This window comes from Bombina bombina, chromosome 6, assembly GCF_027579735.1.
Source record: "Bombina bombina isolate aBomBom1 chromosome 6, aBomBom1.pri, whole genome shotgun sequence".
Taxonomy (NCBI): Eukaryota; Metazoa; Chordata; class Amphibia; order Anura; family Bombinatoridae; genus Bombina; species Bombina bombina.
In genome coordinates this window covers 1,039,441,474-1,039,460,679 of record NC_069504.1, presented here as the reverse complement: position 1 = coordinate 1,039,460,679, position 19,206 = coordinate 1,039,441,474, and the positions used below count along the sequence as shown (strand labels likewise).

At 38.3% G+C, this 19,206-nt stretch overlaps 1 protein-coding gene across 1 annotated transcript in view; it reads left to right on the top strand.

Annotated features, from left to right (window-relative positions):
* Positions 1-19,206, top strand: part of ITK (IL2 inducible T cell kinase) — a 205,506-nt gene that overhangs the window by 132,447 nt on the left and 53,853 nt on the right. The window contains exons 9-10 of the mRNA XM_053718791.1: positions 14,151-14,230; positions 15,696-15,829. Of these exons, the coding sequence (XP_053574766.1) occupies positions 14,151-14,230; positions 15,696-15,829 (214 nt within the window). The remainder of the gene's footprint in view (positions 1-14,150; positions 14,231-15,695; positions 15,830-19,206) is intronic.

Below are 19,206 nucleotides of genomic sequence, written 5' to 3'. Positions count from 1 at the left end.
TTTTTCAAGTGTTCAAATGTTTTTATAACATTTGAGTCGTTTTCAAAGATTTGTTTAACTTTTACCAGCCCTAGATGGGACCATCTATCGAATATAGCTCCCTCAAGACCAGGCTGAAATCTAGGATTTCCTTTTATTGGTAGGTATTGGGATATACCACAATCCAATCTTAGGGCAGTCCCTATTTTCCACCAGGCTTTAATCGGATTTGAGATGCTTTTAAGCTTTTTAATTTCGGGGGGTAGCAATTTAGGTGCACAATGTACCAGGCCGGCAAGATGATATGGGTGACTAATGTTTGCTTCCAATGAAATATTTGTAACATAATCTTTGGAGAGGATCCAGTCTGTCACTGTTCGTGCAAGAAAGGCCATGTTGTATTGCCTAATATCTGGCAAAGCTAAGCCCCCGTATTCCTTTGCTGAAGTTAGTTTAGTTAAAGAAATTCTCGACTTTTTCCCCTGCCAGAGGAATTTCCCGACTACCCTATTAAGCAGTCTAATATCCTTTCCATATAATATTAATGGGATGTTTTGTATTATATACAAAAGTTTTGGGAGAAGAATCATTTTGTATAAAGCTATTCTCCCAGATAACGAAATAGGTAAATTTTGCCAAGATTTCAGTCTCTCACAGATCATTGTTACTATGGGTGTTATATTGACTTTGTACAGCTCAGTGAATCTTACTGGTATAATGATACCCAGATATTTGAATGATTCCGAGACCTCTTTAAACGGACTATCTTGAATTGAATCGCTATTTTTATTTAACCAAAATAATTCTGATTTGGAGGTATTGATCGTGTACCCAGAGAAGGAGCCAAATTGTTGAATGATGCTAAGCAAATTGGGTATATTCGACTTTGTATTTGAGATATAAAGAAGTATATCATCTGCATAGAGTGCAGCCTTCATTACATGTCCACCCAGATTAATGCCCTCAATACTCTGTCGGATCTTTATTGCAAGGGGCTCTATGGCAATATCGAAGAGGAGAGGGGACAGAGGACACCCCTGTCGTGTTCCCCTTTGGATTATAATGTCTGAGGATAATGAGTTGTTTACTATTAGCCTAGTAGATGGGCTTGCGTGTAAATTATGAATAAAATTAGCAAAGTTATCTCTAAATCCAAATTTAGCTAAGGTGGCAAACAAATGGCTAAAATAAACTGAATCAAATGCCTTAGCCGCGTCAATAGCGACTATTGCAAGATCCTCCCCACTCTCTGCCCCTCTCTCTCTAGTTTGAAAGAATTCTATCGTCAAAAGGACCTCCCTGATCTTAGAGGTGGAGTTGCGGCCATGAATGAATCCTGCTTGATCTTTGTGAATAATATATGTGAGACTGCCTTGGAGCCTACGTGCCAAGATTGAGGTAAGTATTTTATAATCCGAATTCAAGAGGGCTATCGGTCGATAAGATTCCTTGTGGTTGGGATCCTTGCCTCCCTTCAGAATCAAGGTTGTGAAAGAGGCTGAAAAACTAGCTGGTATAACATTGCCATCAATAAAGAATTTGTTGTATGTTTTACATAAATATGGAACTATCTCTGGGATTAAGATCTTATACACCTCATTGGGAAGGCCGTCGGGACCTGCTGCTTTATTCATTGCTGATTCAAAAATCGTTTTGCTAACTTCCTCATTTGATATCGGGTTATTCAACATAGTGTTCATTTCTGCTGTGATTGAAGGACAATTCACCTGATCCCAAAAGTGCTCAGACTGAGATTTATCCGAAGTTTCCGCAGAGTACAGATCTCTATAGTACTCTGTAAAGGCTTCTAAGATGTCTTCTGATTTTGTCAGTAGCTTTTCTCGGTGAAGAAGTCCTCCAATCACAGGGGGCCTATTATCTCCCTTGACTAGCCTTGCTAACATTTTACCTGATTTATTGCCGAACCTGTAGAGTTTGGCCTGGAATTTCAATTCTCTCTGTGTTTCCACTAATAATGCCATAGCGTCTCTTTCGCTTTTAGCTTTTATATATTTAGCCCAGTGGAAAGGCGTATTTTGGAGCAGATAACGATTATATGCATTAATAACAGAGTTTGTGACCTCTTTTTCTCTCTTTTTCAATTTTTTAGATATCATGGCAGCATAAGCCGTTATTTCTCCTCTGAGGACTGCTTTAGCCGCTCCCCAGAAGATTTCTGGGCGGTCAGCATACTCAGAGTTAAAATGAAGGTATTCCTTGAATTTATTGATCAAGTGATTCTTAAATTTGGAGTCATTGGCCAAATAATATGGGAATCTAAATCTTGGAGGGAGATCTATGGATCGATTTAGCTGTATTTCCAAGAAGATAGGGGAATGATCCGACAGAGTTATAGGAGTTATTCCTGCAATAGTTTTCATTGTACATAATCTATCATCGATAAGAAAAAGATCTATTCGAGATAGAGTTTTATGAGCCTTAGAGAGGCAAGTATATTCTCTTACATCAGGATTTTGAATCCTCCAGATGTCTTTTATGGCTAAATTCTGAGTTAGAGTTTTAAATATTTTTGTTTCAAGGTTGTCTCTTTTTTGTTTTAATTGTTTATTAGTCTGTCGAAATCTATCTAACGGGGATTGCGGCGCCATATTAAAATCCCCTCCCAATACCATATAGCCTTCTGAGTAAATTAATATTTTGGATTGTAGCATATCCCAAAACTGGTGCTCAAGCGTGTTGGGTGCATATATATTACAGAGAGTAAACAATTGGTCTTGAATTTTAATTTTTACCAACACAAACCTCCCCTCAGGGTCCCTTTCAGAGTGAATTAGTTCATAATTTAATCTTTTTCCAATCAATATGGCTACCCCTCTTTTTCTCCCAAAACTGGGAGAGGCAACAACCTCTTTTACCCAAGAGCCTTTCAATTTTTTAATTTCGTCTATATTTAAGTGTGTTTCTTGCAGGAAGGCAAGATCTGCCTGCATTTTTCTTAAGTGAGAGACAATGGCTTTTCTTTTAATGGGAGTCGAAATACCACCTACATTCCAGGATATAAATTTAACTCTATTTAATTTTTGAGTCATCAGTTAACATTAATAGGGCAGTTGTGACAGGGGTAGGAGTGGGGGCGAGGGAGGAGGGGGGAAGGAGAATAAAAAGAAGAAAAAAAAAAGGAAAAAAAAAAAAAAAAAAAAAAAAGGGAAAAAGAAAAAAAAAAAAAAGGGGAAGGGGAGGGAACATTGGAGTTCCAAATACTCATTTAGAGCCCCATAGTTTCTCAATTCAATACTCAGCAGAGAATTCTCCTCTACTAAGTTCTTAATCCAATAGTAGACCCCTTCTGAGGGCTGCTCTATTTTGGAAGAACCCATGTCGTTCTAAGGCCTATTAGTCTGATTGCTGTCTATTTGTTGCTGTCTATCCACACTCTGTTTGTACTGTAGATTCTATTTTAGAGAAGAAAGTCTCAGCTTCACGAGCATTTTCAAAGAGATATACTTTATCTCGGACAGTTATTCTGAGTTTGTGTGGGTATAATAGTATTGCTTTATATCCTCTCTGTATGAGTTTTGTGCATATTGGTGCCAATTCTCGCCTCCTAGAGGCTGTCTCAGCTGAGAAGTCTTGAAATAAGAAAATTTTGGCACCATCTAAGCTAATTGGTTGTTTCTTTTTAAATTGTTGAATTATATTAATTTTATCGAGGTAGTTTAAGAAACGTACAATTGCTGGCCTGGGCCTATTTGTGTTGTTATCACTCGGAGGTGGGCCAATTCTGTGGGCCCGTTCTATTATTATATGAGAGGTAGGCATTTCTAGGAGTTGCCCTAGAGTCTGAGTAACAAACAGAGAAAGATCCTCATATTTTTTGACCTCAGGTATTCCTATAATCCTTATGTTGTTCCTACGAGATCTGTTTTCTAGATCCTCAACTTTTAATATTAGTTTTTGAATTTTGGAATTAGTTTCCTCTATACTGGAGCTGTGTGTTATGGTAAGGTCCTCTAGGTCCGAAATTCTCTGTTCTGCCTCCTGTAGTCTACCCGAGAACTGCCTAATTTCCTGGGAGAGCTGTGCTATATCCTGCTTTATCTCTGATCTTAATGTTTCAAATTTAGGCGTTAGTGCCTCTGATATATTAGAGACCAGGCTTTGAATATTTAAGGTCTCTGTAGCAGGATTGGTGATAATTGTGGTAGTATCTGTTACATTTTCTGTAACTCCTTTAGTTTTTCTGTCCTTGTGTCTGCCCGCCATGCTTGGAGAGATAATTCTAGGGGAAGTGTTTAAAAATCTTTCCATAAGGGGGTGGAGAAGGAGAAAAAAAAAAAAAAAAATAAATAAAATAAAATGAAAATGTGTGACTGGGTGATTGTGAGCTTGTGAGTTATGGACCCAAGTGTCGATTATAAGTTGCAATTGTGTTTGATGTGAAAGAGTGCAGTATAACAATATAGGGGGTGTATTTGATTAGGTGTTAAAGTGAAAAGAAAAAGATGAACATTTTTGAAGGGAAAGTGAATTTAACAAGGGTGAGTTTATATTATAAATTGTGTGGGTGCCAACAGTGGTAATGTGTGAAAAAAAAAAAAAAAAAAAAAAAAAAAAAAAAAAAAATTGGTGACCTATAAAGGATGTGAGTTATTTAAGTGATTAGTTGCGGATTCACCAACCAAGCAATGGCAGAATTAGATCAAGGCAGCCTAGTTCTACTTCCCCTGTTGAACTAACAGGGGTAAGACACACACAGAAGGAAAAAAAAAAAAAAGACAACCCTCAGGGGTTTTCACTTACAGACTCTGGAAAGCAGAGATATTTCTAATTGTAATCTATGAGCTAGTGGAGCGGATTTTATGATACAACCTTTCTGATGCCCTAGAAAAGGATTTTTTTTTTTTTTTTTTTTTTTTTGTACGAGGGGGGCTATATATTTTTATTCTTTGGTTGGGATGATCATATTTAGTTTAGTTTTAGATCTCTGCGCTCTTCACTTCTTGAGATATGGTTATGAGAGTTATTACTATTAATTCAAAAAATAATTTAGTCCTTGTTGAATTAGCTTATGTTTGATAATGTTTAATAAAAGCAGTCTTAGCTAATTTTACTGTGTTATTAAGTTCAGTGTCGGAGCAGAGTTCTTTCCTCTTTTTCCCACTTCCTTCTCTCCCCTGATAGAGATTAGTCTATTCAAAATAGAAAAATAAAGGTATATCAATATTTGTGTCTCTGTATAATAATAGGGGGTTAATGTTGCTATATTATTTAAGCAGCTTTTTATATTTCTGTACGATGTTACTATAGTAATTATATAGAAAGTCACTGTTACAATCCTTCTTAGAGACCAATAAAATAGAAGCTTTTACAGTATTCACACAAGTTTAAGTATCAGAGCTATACCTGAGTGAGATTATGGTTATATTGTTCAGGTTTTGTTTACCTGGTACCACTGAAGTAGCACTATTACATTTAGTATATTTTATACATATCTCTGATATCTTGGTTGGGGAAGAGATATCTGCAAAAAAAATTATCAAGTTATTATCAGTGTGTTCTATAAGATAATGCTTTCAGATCTTAATCGTAATATATTTTATAGTTAGGGTCACCCCGCTTTCATTGGAGGTTACAGGTAAGTGTTTAGGGTAGGATCATGTTAGATGTTTTACCGGCACTTATAGGCAAGGGTATTGATCTAATCGTAAGTAAGGAAATAGAGAAGTTATATCTGGCTGCTCAATGAATTTTGCAGCCTGTACGTTATTTCACATAAAAAGTTTGTACATTTACACCTGTCATAAGTATTTCTATATACAGAAAGAGGCATTCATATCTCACTTTGTTAGCGTGGGTAAGTGAAATAATTCTACGATTTTCTATATAATCATTTCTAAGCCCCCAAAATAGAAAAGACCTTACACCATATGCCCATATAAACATATTCTAGGCACTCTTTGATCGTTTTGTTAAAGTCCACTATATAAGTGAAAAAAAGTTAAGCATATGATACAACATGAATCAGTTCAATTACTTTTAGCCCACGGTTTTATCATGGGTTATGTAAAGAGTCCATCTTTAGGTAACACTCTTGATGTGAGTTTTTGTTGGAGAAAAATAGGAAAAAGAAAAAAGAACAAAAAAAAGTTCAGATGAAGGTTCTGGTAACTGTCAGATTACATCAAACAGGCGTAGATGTTGTAATAAACATATATGGAGGCTGGTAATGTTATTTTTTTAGGAAAAGGATACTGAAGGGAAAAGATGCTTAAGTCACTTTATTTGTTGCATACTTTACCGGTTCCCGACAAGAGGCACACGGCGTCCCAGGTATCCTCTCCGAAGGACCGGGCTCCCCCTACACGCAGCACCGGTGGGAGGGGAAGCCTCGGGCAAGCAAGGAGAGGAGAAGTCCTGAAATGAGTCCCCCAGCAGAGGGGGAAAAATCAGCACAGACGCCGAGAGATTGCAGGTGCTGGAGTCCTAGGTGAGCGGCACAGCGAAAGGACGTAATCCAGGCCCCTCGCGCAGCACCGGTGGGAGGGAAGGTCCGGACCAATAGGAAACAGTGCCCAAGATTTCACTGCGTCTCCGCTCACCTCCGCCACCAAGGCGCCGCGGATCCAGGCGCGCGGCGACCAGCGTCCAAGCCAGCGATATCCGATGGGTCGAGGACCTCCCGTTCCAAACCAGGTAGGAGATGCGGGGGTCAGCAGGGTTGGAACGCCGTATGCCAGAACCGGGTCAGGATAGTATGTTCGCCTCCGATGTTTTTAGAGGCCAGGTGGAGTTGAGGCCAGGGTGACAGTAGTCACTTCGGGTCTAGATTTTTTGGATCATATCACAGTTTCTCTGTCCAGAGTTCAGGTAGATTTCTGCCCTCTGAGCTAGTGAGCCGTTCACAAATAACAGCAGCGGGAGAACAGAGTTCAGAGTAATGCTAGTTTGGGCAAAGATCCGCCCTTCTGTGTTTCTTCGCTATGTATTATAGCAGGCTGTTAATGATTTTATTGCTTAGATGTCGGAATGGAAGATTTTACAAAGGCTGTGTAGGTCCTTGGGAATACTACTGAAAACAATTCAGTGCTTTGGAGTGGCACTAATGTGGATTCCGGTAGCGGTGGTTTGAGCCATACAAGCCGCCCAGGGTCTAGGGGTTTAGGCGCAGGTTTCCCGCCATCAGGCTTGAAGGAAGGTAAATCAGAGCAGGTGTCTTGCAAGACCATACACCTGAGCTCCTCCTCCGGAAGTCCCACAAAATTCAATTTTAAACAACTTTCTATTTTACTTTTATTATCAAAAATGTTTCATTCTCTTCGTATAATTTGTTGAATACTAGGGATGTATGCTCGGGAGCGTTCGCATGTCTGAATCACTGTATGACAGCAGTTTTGCAAGAACGTTATCCATTTGCAAGCGCATTAGATGGCAGCACTATTTCCTGTCATGAAGTGCTCCAGACACCTACTTAGGTATCTTTGCCACAAAGAATACCATGGGAGCAAAGCTAATTTGGTAATAGAAGTAAATTGGAAACTTTTTTTAAATTGTATACTCTTATTTTATATATATATATCTCCCGGAATCTCCCGTTCTACCAGATCCCAAAGGTGCTCTATTGGATTGAGATCTGGTGACTGTGTAGGCCATTGGAGTACAGTGAACTCATTGCCATGTTCAAGAAACCAGTTTGAGATGATTTGAGCTTTGTGACATGGTGCATTATCCTGCTGGAAGTAGCCATCAGAAGATGGGCACACTGTAGTCATAAAGGGATGGGCATGGTCAGCAACAATACTCAGATAAGCCATGACATTTAAACAATGCTCAATTGGTACTAAGGAGCCCAAAGTGTGCTAAGAAAATATCCCCACACCATTACACCACCACCCCCAGCCTGAACCGTTAATACAAGGCAGGATTGATCCATGCTTTCATGTTGTTTACGCCAAATTCTGACCCTACCATCTGAATGTCGCAGCTGAAATCGAGACTCATCAGAACAGGCAACGTTTTTCCAATCTTCTATTGTCCAAGTTTGGAGAGCCTGTGCGAATTGTAGCCTCAGTTTCTTGTTCTTAGCTGATAGGAGTGGCACCTGGTGTGGTCTTCTGCTGCTGTAGCCAGGGCCGCCACTAGAAATTTTGGGGCCCCTAGCATAACAATTGATCAGGGCCCTCCCCCCCTTTGACATGTGCAATTTTTGACCAAGTGACTAAAACGCATATGCACTTTATTCTTGTGTAGTTAAACTTGGAAATGTTGTAAAGGTAGTTACACACAAACACAGAAACACACAGACACACTCATACACTGAAACGCACACTCACACATAAGGATTCACATATAGACACTCTAGCAGACATGCAAAGAAACATACAAACACACTCAGACACAAACACCTACACAGACACTCAGCACTTGTTTACATTGACCTGACAAGTAATGAGGTAGACTACAGTTTTGTCAAAAAAGGAGATTTACAAGACAAAATATGGAGTTCTGATTATTTTTTTGTCAAGGAAGATAACAACTATATGATGACAACAGCATGAAGTGGCTGAAAGGAAGGACCCTGAACTGCCTAAACAATAATTTAAAGGTTAAGTGGTGGATTGGTGACTTCCGGAAAGGTCTCATTAGTCTCAAAGATGTGAATAATCAGTAGTAAGGTCAAAATGCCCTAAAAAGGAACAGACAATGGACATACACACCCAAACTCAAACACAAACTTGCACATACACCCAAGGAAACACCCAGAGATACAGCCCCAGTAAACACACAAAGACAAACACACACAGAGAGACACCCACAGAAAACACACCAATACATATATATACACACACACACCCTCACTGAGACATCCACAGAAAACACACAAAGACATACACACATATACGCCCTCATAGAGACACCTACAGAAAATGCACAAAGACACACACAAACACATACATTCTCACAGAGACGCCCACAGAAAACACACAGACATATGCACACACCCTCAAAGAGACACCCACAGAAAATACAAACATATGCAAAACACCATCACAGAGACACCCACAGAAAACACACAGACATATGCACACACCCTCACAAAGACACCCACAGAAAACACACAGATATAAGCACACACCCTCACAGAGACATCCACAGAAAACACACAGACATACATACACACACACACACCCTCACAAGAAAAAAGAACAGGTACAGAACAACTGTAAGGGGGGCTCACATGTAGACAGGAGACACTACTGAATCTCCAAATAATCTGTAAATCCAAAGAACATCCACAGGACTCCAAGATTACGTATAGCAATTTATTCTGATGAATAAAAATGCAACGTTTTGGGGTCACAGACCCTTAATCATGCATGATTAATGGGCTGTGATCCCGAAACGTCGCTTTTTTATACATCACAATAAATTGCTATAAGTAATCTTCGAGTGCTGTGGACGTTCTTTGGATTTACACACATACCCTCACAGAGACATCCACAGAAAACACAAAAAGACATACACACTCACACTCACAGAGGCATCCACAGAAAATACACAAAGACATACATACACACATGCACCCTCACAGAGACACCAACAGAAAATGCACAAAGAAATACGCACTCACCCTCACAGAGACACCCACATAAAATGCACAAAGATATATGCCCACACCCTCACAGAGACATCCACAGATAACGCACAGAGACATACGCACACATCCTCACAGAGACACCCACATAAAATGCACAGACATAGGCACACACCCTCACAGAGACATCCACAGTAAACACAGACACACATACACACACACCCTCACAGAGACAGCCACAGAAAACACACAAAGACATATGCACACACCCTCACCGAGACACTCACATAAAATGCAGAAAGACAAATACACACACCCTCACAGAGAGACCCACAGAAAAAGATACATACAAAGTTATAGAGACAATAACAAAAGCATAAAGACATAAACACAGACACCCACAGAAATACTCAGATGAGGTAAAATGTCTGCACATTGCCATCTCCTAAATCATCAGTGTGTGACATACATGATAAAAAATAGGAGAAATTAAGAGATCACTTTTTAAAGAATCATATTTGTAAATGTGCAAACAAAAATACTTCTGTGAATTCAAAATTGTACATTAATGATCTGTCAGAATGGGTATGGATGAAGAAAGTACTTTTGAAAGGTTAACATATGTTTGTCATTTTTAATTCCCCATTTTCCCCAACCAAGAGCATCACTTCAAATCTTGTGTACAAATGTTCCCATCTGTTAGCTGTACGTATGGATTTTGAAAATGCTGTACTTTATATGGTCTTGGTGGAACCATAAGCTGTGGTACTCAATCTCATACCATTAGTTCTGATTAAATGCAGGATTTAGGCTTGTTTGTATGTATTTCATACACACTGAGCAATCTTAGCCTGGGAGTATAACATTTTATGCAGATGTAAAAATCTTAGATGAAATACCTCCTGGCATCTGGAATGTCCTTGTATAAAGGGGCAGCAAACTGGAATGTATATATATATATATATATATATATATATATATATATATATATATATATATATATATATATATATATATATAAAAATCATATCTGCCAAAAGGGCACCTACCATTTGTGTATTGAGGAGTAAATATTTATGCATGGTTTTAAATATAGAATTTCTACAGCATTGTCAAATAATCATAAATACACTGCTGCATATTGCTAATAAAAATTGTTTTTATGGACCCCTGCCCCCACCATACAAGTACTACACTGAAGTTACAATCTGAAATTGCACCAATAAATTAAAAAACATTTACTAGTCCTACCTCCTCTGCAAATGAAAGTGATCTGCCATCTGACTCAGGCACACACTGTACAAACTGAAGTGCCAAGTCTGTCTCACACTGTGCATAGTGGTTTAGTGCACACTCAGAAATCCTCTCAAATGCTTATGCTTTACTCCTTGTAATGACATTTCCCGCACTCTGCTGTAGCGCTCTCTGGTGGCTGCCCAATTTTTTTTTAATATATATAATAGTTGTGCTTGCCTCATCGGGCCCCCTGACAGGGGTCACCCCTTTAACCCCCTGATGGCGGCCCTGGCTGTAGCCCATCGGCTTAAATGTTCGACGTGTTGTGCGTTCAGAGATGGTATTCTTTATACCTTGGTTGTAACGAGTAGTTATTTGAGCTACTGTTGCCTTTCTATCATCTCAAACCAGTCTGCCCATTCACCTCTGACATCGACAAGGCTTTTTTGTCCACACAAACACTGCTCACTGGATATTTTCTTTGTTTTAGACCATTTTCTGTAAACTCTAGAGATGGTTGTGCATGAAAATCCCAGTAGATCAGCAGTTTTTGAAATATTCAGACAAGCCCGTCTGGCACCAACAACCATGCCATGTTCAAAGTCACTTAAATCCCCTTTCTTCCCCATTCTGATGCTCAGTTTGAACTTCAGCAAGTGATCTTTGCCAAGTCTAGATGCCTAAATGCATTGAGTTGCTGCCATGTGATTGGCTGATTAGCAATTTGTTTTACCAAGCAATTGAACAGGTGTACCAAATAAAGTGGCCGGTAAGTGTATACTGTGACACAGCAAATGCTACTGAACCTTTGTTTAATGCTACATAATTCAATTAATACGTGAAGCAGTTACCATCAGTTTATTTGTGTACTACACAGCAGAGCCAATAAAGGGCCAGATTACGAGAAGAGTGCTAACAGTTACATGCAAGCGAAAATGGGTTTATCATGAGTGTTTGCGCTTGTCGGGTTTACTACTCGTATTACAAGTTGAAAGTAAAAAATTTTGCTTGAGAGCAATCGCTATTTACGATAGTATGACAGAGCTCTGGTTAACTGTTTCGCGAAACAAAAAAGTTGCACAAAACACATCAAATATACATTAAAAAGTACATGTATACTCATAACACTATCAGATAAAAATATTTTAGAAAAGTTATAAGGGCTCAAAGATATTAGGTCTCAGGTGTTAGGGAAAAAAAAGGCTGCAAAGGACTTTCACATTGAGATACATACATATACATGTCTAAATATGTATGTATATATATATATACTGTATATATATATATATATATATATATATATATATATATATATATATATATATATATATATATATATATATACTGTATATATATATATATATATAAATATGTGTGTACAGATGTATTTATATTTGTATATAATATGTGTGTACAGATGTATTTATATTTGTATATATGTATACATATGTATACATTATATATATATATATATATATATATATATATATATATATATATATATATATATATATATATATATATATAAATGTAAGCAGCTGGAGAGCACTCTCACTTCTTAGGTCAATCTGCCAGGGTGCATGCAGGAATTGAATAGCAATGAACAAATGGCAGCACTCACTGGTCCTTTTAAATGTGCAGTTTATTTTGTGACGTTTCGGGGACCATATCCCCTTCCTCAGACAGAGAATACATGGAAAATGCATTCATTTATACAGACCAACACCAATAAAACACAAGTCCCACCCCCAGAGTGACAAAAAACGCCAAAAGGTTGTCATAGCAACCTCTCAAACAACATACACACCCACACAGCTCACCCAATAGGTAGGCAAGACAACAGATCTATAACAGTTCTCATAGAGTTTCATATAAACAAAGCAGACGTATTAATAACAATGTAAAACACAAACTGCTGCTGAGCAAAAACAGAAAGACAGAGAAAACCTTAATAAGTTATCAAAGTGCCTGCACAGAGTCCCTGACTTTGGTGAACTTCAACCACTGATTTGTTTGTAAAATGTGGCTGTATTTTGGTTTTGCAGCAGCCCATTAAGATTGTAATTTGTATGCAGCTTTTATTTTTCTCTTATGTATATATAATTGCATTGACTATCCTGCAGAAGAGAGAAATGAAACACCTGGTGGGCAGAGTCAGCTCCAAGGGGGGGCATTGGGGGGCAATGCCCACCCAAATGTAATGTTGTGCCCCCTCAAAAAATATTGATATGATCTTACGCTTTAAAAATAATAAATAAAATAATGAATTGTTATGTAATGCTGCATGCTGGGGGCGGAGTTAGCTGCTGTACTGTGAGGTCGCATCACGCATCTGCAAGGAGCTCCGTGTCTACTCTTAACCTCTTATTTGGAATTGGAAGTTAGAGACTTTTTGGACTTGTCTTTTACCCTATTAATTTTACCTAGCTATCATGAGTTACTCATTTTCTTAAACAATAGACCATGATAATAATATGATTGTATCATATAAATATAAGTCTATAAATTGCTACCGGCTTCTATCGACGCCTCAAAAGTGCACTGTGATCTTAGGCCGGGCCTAAGATCACAGTGCACTTTTGAGGCGTTGATAGAAGCCGGTAGCAATTTATAGAATTAGATTTATATGATACAATCCTATTCTTATGGGTTCACAGTACATAGGTTGTATTAAGTAGCCTGATATCCGTTAGTTATTGCGAAACAGGTATAGCTAAATCTAATCTACAAAATTACCAGTACCTGAAAACCTAGTATCCTCACTGCTATAGCAAACAAAGGGGTTAATTGCATTTGGGGGTTTGGGGTGCATTGCTGTTTAGGGGACATGATTGAGATTTGAGAATGAGTTTAAGGGTTTTGGAACATGGTGATTAAGGGGTGAATTGTATTTAGGAGCTATTGCACTGGGGGTCTTAAGTGTAATGGCTCTGTTTTAGTGCACTGCATAGGATTTAGACTTCATTCTTTTACCTAGTGATTTAGCACATATTCTCCAAATGTTAATAGTGGGGGATAAGCCAGCCAAAAGCTACGCTTTCCTGCAGAATATGTAGGTCTGCTCTTATTTTGACTCTCATACATGCTTTGTAAATGCGTGCCCCCTCGTGAAAAAAAATGCCCCCCCCATTTAATTCATTCTGGAGCCGACCTTGCTGGTGGGTACAAACGTATGGTAGATAGATTAAGAGTGAGAACTTAGAAAAGATGAGGAGGGTGAATGGAGAATAATGACTGTATTTAATAAGTGTGACTAATAACAAGTCTTCTTCTTGCCTTTATTTTTTAAAGATACATTAACATGAATAAGCCTAAACACACTGTCATTTTTGTCATCAGTTGACTTCCTCTATAATGATCTTTCTTAATGCTGTTTACACAGGGTAAAGAAGGTGCTTTTATGGTCCGAGACTCAAGACACCCAGGAATGTATACAGTATCAATCTTCACCAAAGTTTTTGGGTAATGTTCCCCAATATCCTGTCTGTTTACTAAATATGTTTTACTATTTATATAATGGATAAGTTCAAGTTAAATGAATGTTAATACAGTACACAATTATAGTGTTGCTAATAACATAAGTGGGTGCCAGGATATTGTGGTGAATGATTTCCTGATTTGGGTGGCAGTTTCTGTTGCCTACTGAAAAAATAAAAGCTAGTTTGAGAATATTTATGAGCCGGTCACCTATCCTTTAGAACACTCTAAGAATTCTGGGCAATTATAAACAAATTAAGCTCTCAGTGTATCACATTGTTTACTTCTATCTGTTTTAAAGAGACACTCAAGTCAAATTAAACTATTATTGTTCAGATAGAGCATGGGATTTTAAATAACTTTCCAATTTACTTTAACAAAATGTGCATAGTTTTTTTATATTCACATTTTTATAGTCACCAGCTCCTACTGAGCATGTGCAAGAGTTCATAGAATATACATATATGCATTTGTGATTGGCTGATGGCTGTCACATGATACAGGAGGACTGAAAAAAGACATAAATTTGTCAGAAAAAAATCTACTAATTTGAAGTTCAGACTAAGTGCTATTGCATTGTCTTTTTATCATGCTTATGTTGATTATGCAAATCTACTGTATTTACTGGTCCTTTAAATATGGATTACTCTATCATATGTTTCACTTCTTAGCTTATAAAAACCCCTTTGCTAGAAAAATGGTCTATTCAAGTCATTAAGATGTAATGTGATTCCAATTTGAATCCATTGGAATCCATTAGAAATGCATGTTACGCAATAATCGATTTATGTCTATTATTCATGTTATGATGCCTTTATAAAAAAATAAAATTAGTGAATATTACTTGTCAAATGTCTTGACCCATCCTCATAGATGCCAAGAGTGTTCTTATAATAACAATCATAACCGCACCAGATAAATTCGTCACTCTGCCTGTTTTATCATTTTAAAATAGCAGCTTTAAATGGACATTAAAGGAATAGTCTAGTCAAAATGAAACGTTCATGATTCAGATAAAATCTACTACTCATTTGAAGACTTAGGGGCCAATTTATCAATGTCTTTCCGACATGATACGGTGTCGACATTTAACATTGCACAAGCAGTTCACCAGAACTGCTTGTGCAATGCCGCCCCCTGCAGATTCGCAGCCAATCGGCCGCTAGCAGAGGGTGTCAATCAGCCCGATTGTATAGGATTGGTGCAGATTGCAGACCGCAGCCTCAGAGGCAGCGGATCAGTTATGGAGCAACCGTCTTTAGACCGCTGAAGTTATAACTTCTGTTTCCGGCGAGCATGAAGGCTCGTGCGGAAACTGGAGCATCAAGCTCCATTCTGAGCTTGATAATTCGGCCCCTTAGTGCTATTGCATTGTATTGGTATCATGCAGTTGTTGATTATGCAAATATATTGTATTTACTGGTGCTTTAAATGTCCATTGTCTGTACAGTGATAGAAAGCCAGCTGTGAAGCATTATCACATCAGGGAGACCAATGAAACCCCTCCCAAGTATTACCTGGCTGAAAAATTTATCTTCACTACTATCCCACAACTTATTAACTATCATCAACACAATGGAGGGGGTAAGTACCGCACTAATATCCTGCATGTAAATGCTAAAAAATGGTGTTTGTTTTTCTGGTTTACTTGCTACACACCTAGGACTTGTTTACATTGAGCTGTAAATGGCTTTTGCAAGGTTGCAAAACGAAAAAATGCTGTTGAAAGCCATAAAGTTTATCGACAGTTTCAACCATTACTGCTGCAGAAAAAATATTATGTGTCCCATAGGAAATGATGGAAGCCAAAAAGCGCTAAATTACACCAGGTTTCTATTAAAACACTGGACTAGATTCCACCAAGGTTGTAAAGTTTGGAAACTGGTGGTAACATAAAAAATCTCTATAGACTTTAATGGAGATAATTGGTTTTATCACACAATTTACCACCTCAATTCACTTTATACATTTATTGTTATATGTAATGTTTATTGCTGGCCCAGGTATAGGACTAACTGGAGTTATGGTCCTATTTAAATATCAGTATTTAGTTACATATTATCATTTAATCAAGCACATACCTGCTAAATTCCAGCTATGCCTAGGGCAGCACTACATATTACATATTACAATTAATTAAAAAAAACTTTAATAAAATTAAAAAATGTTTTTCCTCAAATAAATTTTTTTTACCTGAATTTAGTTTTTCTTTGTTTTGTGACCTACATGATTCCCATGTCTTTCTCTCTAGTGGCAATTGCAGATAAGGAGCACAATTTTTTAGTGTAAGGTCAGGTTACCCTAGTAACAAACTTCTTATGGAGGGATTTTCGAGAAATCTGATGCCGGATGAAAGCGTTAACACAACGTTAAATTACACGAAAATACAGATTACACACACTGCGCTAAATATTTCAATGGAACCCTGGTACTAAAATAGAGCTGTAAACTACTTTTTGCTGTCGGCAACTTTGGTAGCTTACGGCTCTGTTTTTAATGACACTAGTTGGCAATTGCAACCAGATGACAATGTTATTTTGACAGCAGCAATGTTTCAGTGACCAAAACTTAGTGACCAAAATAGATGCAAACTTCTGTTAACCCTCTGGATGTCAGATGCATTGCAGCCCTTTCTGGGATCATATCAGGGGTCAAGTCCTACAAAAAAAAAGTGTGGGAACTCACCAAGACTTCCACCCACCCTAACAATTAATATTCTTTTATATACATACACACTTACACCCACACACTGGGGTATATTTACTAAGAAGCAGATGCTGCTTATTCCGCACGAACCTTTCGGCTCCCCAGAAACAGGAGTTGAGAAGCAGCGGTCCTAAGACCGTTGCTCCTGCAATCATTCCGATAAGATACGATCAGGATGATTGACATCCCCTGCTAGCAGCCGATTGACTGCGAATGTGCAGGGGGGAGCATTGCACAAGCATTTTTTGTGAAATGCTTGTGCAATGTTACATGCATGGCTTGATAAATCTACCCCACTGTATTTATATGTATATAATCTATACACTTTGGTTAATGAAAGCAAATTAATTTGTTACTGCCCACTACTAGAGGATATCACTATCCCTCTAACCAGACTGTGCTCCATCTCCTCCCAGCAACAGCAGCAGTGTTTACTGAAGTGTTTCTGTTCTCTGTCCATAGGTAACTTAGTTCCTCCTGCAAAAATAGTGCAGGATGTCCGTTCCCATGCGTTCCCGCTTGACTTGACCCCTGGATCATAGGCAATAACCTTAACCATAAAGTTTCACAATCACTTGACACAGAGACTGCTGATTAAAATCTAACACCATGATGCCATGTGCATCAAAATCTCATTTTAGTCCAGACTTTGCCCTGCAAATTTCCATTTGTGAGTTTTTGTTGTTGAGACCCTTTGGTGGCTCCAATGTACCTGAACCCTTAGACTGCCAGTAAATAACCTATTTACTGATACTGAATTCGTTTAAAGGAACATTAAACTAAAAAATGTCCCACCATTCTTATGAAAGAGCATTATTTATACATGTTACAGAATGTCTTTGCTTTAAAAAAATATTTAGTTAAAGTGCCCTCATTTCATTTTTAAGTTAACAGGAAGTGGGTGTTTGTACACCTCTGGTCTTTGAGATAGATGGTCACTGGCTGATAAAGGGAGACTATCAAAGCTATATTGGTAAACAGTGACATTTCCCACAAACAGAAAAACAAAGATTTTTCAGCACAAGAACAAGATTAAAAAAAACAGAATGTGCTTCAAAATGCTTCATGTAAGATGCAACAATATAAAATCAGTGGAATCTACCTTTATTAAATATGTTAAACCTAAATATAAATTACTGTATGACCCAGTTTAAATGTTTATGGACATTATTTTCTATAAATCTATTGATTAAAGGGACATGCCAAAATTGGAATGGACATGGGTGCATTTCAGTGTTGAATAGTAACATTTTTGCAATTTACTGTACATGTATTAGCAGAAATGCTTCTAGTAAAAGCTATAGCTATTTCCAGAGAGTATTTTAGTATGGGCCGTGCATTTTAAACACAACACTTGCTCAGAGAGCCTAAGGTGCTTATATCAACTGGTAATGACTAACAGCTAGATTGTGAGTTGTGCGTTATGGTTTTAATGCTGAAAAAATGGCCATTTCAACGTAAAAACAGTAACAAAGCTATTACGAGTCTTGCCGGTATAGCTATACCACAAGCATTGTAGCCTGTAACGCAACGTCAACCCTGAATTTAAAAATTGAAGTTTTTGCGTGGGATTTTATTATTATTACTATCGGTTATTTGTAGAGCGCCAACAGATTCCGCAGCACTATAAACATAGGCGGAATACAATGAAACATTTATAGGGATCAGACGGGTAGAGGGCCCTGCCAAGAGTTGCACTGTTGTAGTCAGTTCTAAAGAAGGTAATCTACAAACAGCTTGGCTCTTAGGCTTACATGCTAAGGGGGTTCAAGGGGATAGCAATGGAGGAGAGGAACTGGTATAAAGAAAGGATAGCGTAGGTTCTATGCATCCCTGAACAGTAAAGTGTTTAGGGAGCGCTTGAAGTTTTCAAAACTAGGGGAGAGTCTTGTGGAGCGAGGCAGAGAGTTCCACAAGATGGGAGCCAGTCTGGAGAAGTCCTGTAAACGGGAGTGCGAGGAGGTAACAAGAGAGGAGGAGAGTAGGAGGTCATGAGCAGAGCGAAGGGGACGGGAGGGAGAGTAACTGGAGACAAGGTCTGAGATATAGGGGGGAGCAGTGCAGTTAAGGGCTTTGTATGTCAGAGTGAGAATTTTGTGTTTAATCCTAGAGGCAAGAGGAAGCCAGTGAAGGGATTGGCAGAGAGGTGCAGCAGGTGAACAGCGACGTGTAAGGAAGATGAGCCTGGCAGAGGCATTCATTATGGATTGTAAAGTCCATAGCGCTGGTATTACAGGTTGTGCGGTGAGGCAAAT